We start from the raw sequence: 5,853 nt of genomic DNA, 5'->3' as shown, positions 1-5,853 counted from the left end.
CCGGCCCGCCCCGCCTGCTTTTTTCTGTCAGAACAAAGACAGCCTCTTGCTGGTTAGTAAGTGACTAACGCCTTGCCTTCCCCGGGCTGTTAGAGAGCAGGACCACACACTTTGGAGAGAAAGTGACTTAGAACTGGAGCGAATCGGCGACACTCGTCAGGGGCTGGAAGCCTTGGGTGCACTGGAAGCCTTGGGCCACTGCAGGAGAGGCCTGCAGGTGCTGGGGGGCTTCCTCAGTGCCCCTCGCCGGGACCTGGCTACCAGTGCCGCCCGCCCGCCCCTGACTCGCGCCTGCCTGTGGTCACTGCCCTGTGGTCTCGGGGTCTACAGCCTCCCTCTGGCCTGCGCCTCGCCGCACCCCCCCCTTACCCCGCAGCTGTCATCAGCGGCCCCCTTCCTCGTCTACCTCCCCCCAAGTGGATCCGGTCCCCTCAGCTTTCAGAATGTGGCCCAGGAAGCCTTGCCCGCTGTGCCCATCGCCCCGCTCACCCTAGTTCTGTGGCACCCTGTGGTCAGGAGGGCCCAGCTCCCGGCCCAGCCGAGCCCCTCCCGCCTCCCTCTGGCGGCACACCCTGGCCGCAGGGGCCTCTCTGTGTCCACTGGGCCTCGGCCCCAGACCAGGGGTGTGCAGGTTCTCCTCTCTGTCCTGCGTCTGCCTGGCACATGAGGAAATGCAAAGATGCAGTGAGCCAGGCACGGTGGCACTTGGGAGGCTCAAACTGGAGGCCCTCGGTCACAGCCAGCCTCAGGAACTTAGTGAGACCCTGTTTTAAAGTAAAAAATAAAACAGGGCTAGGCTTGTAGCTCAGAGGTAGAATGCCCCTGGGTTCAATCCCCTGTGCTGAAACATAAAATAGTGCTGGCGGTGTGCCTCGGATGCAGAATCACCCCTGGGTTCAATCCCTAGTACGCCAGATGAGCAAGTAAACTAATTGGATAAACTAGTCCTGGGCATATAGCTCAGAGGTAGAATGCCCCTGGGTTCAATCCCCAGTACCAAAATGAATGAATCATAAAACATTGCTGCTGGAGAGACAGGCGTGGTGGCACGTGCTTGTAATCCCAGCAGTTGGGAGGTTGAGACAGGGGGACCGGGTTTGTGGCCAGCCTCAGCTACTACTTAGGCCCTTTGCAACTTGGTGAGACCCTGTTTCAGTATAAAAAATAGGGCTGAGGGGATAGCTCGGAGGTAGAATGTCCCTGGGTTCCATCCCCAGTACCCGCCCCCAAAAAGAAAATAGTGCTGGAGGTGTAGCTCGGAGGTCAAATGCCCCTTAGGTTCAATCCCAAGTACCACACACTCACACAAAAAATACCAGGTGGGTGCAGTGGCTGGCTGGCCCTCGTGGGATGCACAGGGCGCTGGGCCTGTTCGGCTCTGACATCAGAGGACGAGGAGGGAGACGAGGCCCATCTTGAAGACTGAAGAGAGAAGGTTCAGCCCTGTGGAGCGGCCTCGCCCCGGCCCCTCCTGCCCTCTGGGTTCTGCCCCTGGGGGAGGCGGGACTTGCAGAGGCCGCAGCTCCTAGAGCACCAGGTCAAGGCAAGGCTCGGGGCTCGCCGGCCTCACCCCACGCTGCACACACGTGCGTGAACCCTGGCCCGGTGCACACTCTGACCCCTTGCCTCAGGCGGTGCTGTGTGTGGACACCAGACCCCTCCTGACCAGTGTGCTTTCTCCACTCAGATCCCAGGGCCCAGTGGAAGGGAACGGCCTGCGGCCTGGAAACCCCCACCAGTGCCTAGTGCGCCTAGCCCGTTCCTGGTTCGCCCGCAAGATGTGGGCAGCCCTCCTGCTTCTTGGGCTCGCCTCCGTGTCTGCATCGGAGGAGCCACGTAAGTGCCAGAGCACCCTCCAAGGTGCTGACGGCCCTGGACCTCCCTGGTCAACCCGGGGAGCGGGGGTGGGGAGCCCCTAACGGGACTGGGCAGTCGAGCCCCTGAAGGGTTCCCGTGCTTGCCCCTGCGAGATTTCTTGTCTTCTAGCCAGGCGCAGTGATGCACACCTGTAATCCTGGTACTTGGGAGGCTCAGACAGGAGGACCACAGGTTGGAGGCCAGCCTCAGCAACTTAGCAAGACTGTTTCAAAATAGAAAGAGGCGGGGTTTAGCTCGAAGGTAGAACACCCCAGGCTCAAGCCCCAGTACCAAAATAAAATTTGTTTTCTGTAAATTTGGCCCTTTGGGGAGCGCACTCCCCTGTACGTCAGTTCCTGCATGCACCTGCCCCGTGCTGGGCACTGGCGGTCTCCACCGAGCCGCAGGGAGCCCTTTCCCAAAGCCTGGAGCCTTCGGATTTGAACGGCTCTGCGGCCCCCATCTACCGTGTGAACCCAGTGCGTGCGGACATTCTGTCTCTAAGCTACACTTCCAGCCCGATTTTATTTATTTTTATTTTTATTTTTTAAATTTATTTGCGGTAGTGGGGCTTAAACCCTGCAGCTTTTTCTATCTCGGAGTTACACCCCAGCCCACCCCCCCCCCTTTTATTCTTTATTTTGAAACTGTCTCACTAAGTTGCAAAGGGCCTCACTAAGTAGCTGAGGCTGTCCTCGAACTGTGATCCTCCTGGTCTCAGCCTCCCAAATACTGGGATTACAAGGGTGTACCACCACTATTTTTTATATTTATTTATTTATTTTGTGGTAACTGGGGGTGGAACCCAGACCTATTTTATATTTTATTTGGAAACAGGGTCTCACTAAGTAGCTGAGGCTGGCTTTGAACCTGCGGGATCCTCCTGTCTCGGCCTCCCAAGTGCTGGGATTACAAGCGTGCGCCACCACGCCCAGCTCTTTTTTTATTTTGAAACAAGGCCTTGCTAAGCTGCTGCGTCTGGCCTTGACCCTTTGATCCTCCCAAGTACCAGGATTACAGGCTGTGTTGTTGTTTGTCTTGTGGCACATTTTACCCTTGCATGGAGTTCTCTCTGATGTTTGGGGGACTGATCGGAGAGTGAAGCTTTTCAGCCTCCAGTGGGCTAAAGGTTCACAGGGGCAGAGAAGCCCTAAACTGGAGGTGCTAAGTGGCGTGAGCTACATGCCGGGAGTGGGCAGGAGGAGAGGTGCCAGGCCAGTGGGGTGGGGGTGAAGGAGACTGCAGTGTGGCCCACCTGGGCGCAGCCGAAAGTGACTGTGTCAGCTGGGCACAGTGGCACCGCTTGTAATCCTAGCACTTGGGAGGCTGAGGCTGGAGGATCGCAGATTCTCAGAAACATAGCCCCTCAGCAACCAAGGGATACTGTTTCTAAAAATAAAAAATTAGCCAGGTGTGGTGGGGCACGCTTTGTAATCCCAGCATTCGGGAGGCTGAGACTGGAGGATCGCGGTTCGCGGACAGCCTCAGCTACTTAGTGAGGCCCTCTGCAACTCAGTGAGACCCGGTTTCAAAATAAAGAAATAAAAAAATAGGGCAGGGGGTGTAGCTCGGAGGTCAAATGCCCCTGGGTTCCATCCCCAGACCCACAAAAAAAAAAAAATTAAATTAAATTAAAAGGGCTGGGAATGTAGTTCAGAGGTCAAGCTCCCCTGGGTTCAATCCCCAGTACCACTCAGGCCCAGAAATGACTGTCTTTTTCTCCTTTTTCTGATTTTAAGGATCTTTAGTCTCTAACAAGATATGGCATAAATTGGTCAAGAAAAATGTATTGACAGACCCGGGTAATAAGACACCTGAGAATGTGACCGTGGTGGCCCCTTCTCCCATCACGTTGGCTGAAGGGACCTTGGCAGCCAGCCTCAGCTCTGTTGAAGTCCTGGTGGTGACAAACAGGACAGACGTGAGCGCTCCAGCCCCCGGGACCCCCGGGTCACCGGCCACCACAGGCCCTGGGGTCCCCGGGTCACCGGCCACCAGGGCCCCCGGGTCACCGGCCCCCACGGCCCCCGGGTCACCGGCCCCCACGGCCCCCGGGTCACCGGCCCCCACGGTCCCCGGGTCACCAGCCCCCACGGCCCCCGGGTCACCGGCCCCCACGGCCCCCGGGGCCCCCGGGTCAGCGGCCACCACCGGGCTCCCGGCCCCCAGCACAAGCCTCGCACGCATGACCGAAAATAGAACGTCGCCAAGAAGAGCAGCCACGGCGGCCTCGGTCACACGCGCTCACACCGTCCCCGTGACCACCGCCGATCCCAGCGGCCCCGCGGGCACGCCCGGGCCTTCCGAGCTCACGCCCGCCAGCCCCACGTCGCCAGACCGGCCAGTGCTCAGCACCACACTCGCCCCGCCAGGCGCCTCCCCAAAGCCCACCGCCACCACCTCCGTGGCCACGGCGCCCTCCACCCCGACAGCCCTGCCCTCCACGGCGGCGGCCACGACCCGGGGACAGGCCGAGGAGCCGCCGGCCAGCACAGCGCCAGCGCCTGCGTCCGCCACCGAGAGGCCCAGCCCTGCGCCATGGACCCCGGCGTCCGGCGGGCCCAGCCCGCCACCGACGCCACAGCAGGTGCAGCCCAAGGCCACGCCTGGCGCCGCCTCCACGGGGTCCACGCCCAGGAGCCCAGGGGGCCCTCAGGCGCCGGCCACGGAGCCGTGCCAGCCCAGCACCCAGGGCCAGTACCTGCTGGTCACCACCGAGCCCCTGGCCCCTTCGCTAGTGAACAGAACCTTCCTGCTGGCGGTGCTGGTGCTCGGCGTGACCCTGTTCGCCTCCGTCCTGGTGCTGCTGGCCCTGCACGCCTTCGAGAGCTACAAGAAGAAGGACTACACGCAGGTGGACTACCTGATCAACGGCATGTACGCCGACTCGGAGATGTGAGGAGCCCGCGCCCCCGGCCGGCTCGCTGCGTTCCCGAGACGTGCCCGGTGCCTAGACAGAACTCCACGATCGCCGAAGAGTCGCTGCTTTTTCATATTTATTTTTGTAAACGATCATGTGCGCAGGAGCAGCTGACGGCTCTGCCATGGTGCGGGCAGGGCCCCCTGCACGGGGCCCCCGATTAAAGCCATGACTGCTCTCCGCTCACTGTAGCTTCTGACCCCTCGTCGTCACCGGGGATGCAGCCCAGGGGCATTCTACCTCTGAGCCACACCCCCAGCCTTTTCCATTGCTATTTATTTATTTAATTTGTGTGTGTGTGGTCCTGGGGATGGAAGCCAGGGGACCTTACCTCCATGCTACACCTCCAGACCTATTCTACATGTTATTTGGAAACAGGATCTCACTAAGTTACCAAGAGTCTCACTAAGCTGCTGAGGCTGGCTTCGAACCATCCATCCTCCTGTCTCAGCCTCCCAAGTACTGGGATTACAAGCGTGCGCCTCCACGCCCAGTCTCTTTATTTTTATTTTGAAACACTCTTGCTAGGCTGATTAAAGTCTCACTATTTTTTATTTTATTTTATTTTATTTTTGGTGGTACTGGGGTTCCTGGAAACCCTTCTACCTCTGGGCTACACTCCCAGACCTATTTTATATATATATATTTTTTGGAAACAGCGTCTCTTAAGCCAGCAAGACTGGCTTCGAACCAGCGCGATTCCTCCGTCTCCCAAGAGTGGGGATTACAAGCGTATGCCACCACGTCTGGCTTATCACTACTTTCTGAGGCTGGCCTCAAACCTACAATCTTCCTGTCTCAGCCTCCCAAGTACTGGGATTGCAGGCATGCACCACCACGCCCAACCCTGGTGGAGTTCTTAGTTTTTCTTTTCGCAGTGCCGGGATGGAAGCCGGGGCCTCACACATTCTGGGCATGCGCTATACTCCGGAGCCACACCTCCAGCCCTGGCAGAGCCTTTTCTTTTTTTTTCTTTTTTCTTTTTTTTTTTTTTTTTTTGGTGGTACTGGGGTTCCTGGAAGCCCTTCTACCTCTGGGCTATACTCCCAGACCTATTTTTACATTTTTATTTGGAA

The 5,853-nt window shown here is 58.3% G+C and overlaps 1 protein-coding gene across 1 annotated transcript; it reads left to right on the top strand.

Moving 5' to 3' along the window:
* Positions 1-679: 679 nt before the first annotated feature.
* LOC308261588 (uncharacterized protein C11orf24) lies at positions 680-4,756 on the top strand (the record flags this gene model as incomplete). The annotated part of the gene is made up of 3 exons (XM_080693621.1): positions 680-684; positions 1,688-1,836; positions 3,597-4,756. 3 exons carry the CDS (start codon positions 680-682, stop codon positions 4,754-4,756), a joined length of 1,314 nt encoding a protein of 437 aa, XP_080549747.1.
* Positions 4,757-5,853: the final 1,097 nt, after the last annotated feature.

This window comes from Muscardinus avellanarius (assembly GCF_963383645.1).
Source record: "Muscardinus avellanarius genome assembly, chromosome: 1".
In the NCBI taxonomy this organism is placed as follows: domain Eukaryota; kingdom Metazoa; phylum Chordata; class Mammalia; order Rodentia; family Gliridae; genus Muscardinus; species Muscardinus avellanarius.
Note: the sequence above shows the minus strand (reverse complement) of the source record. Positions and strands in the feature narration are given on the sequence as shown.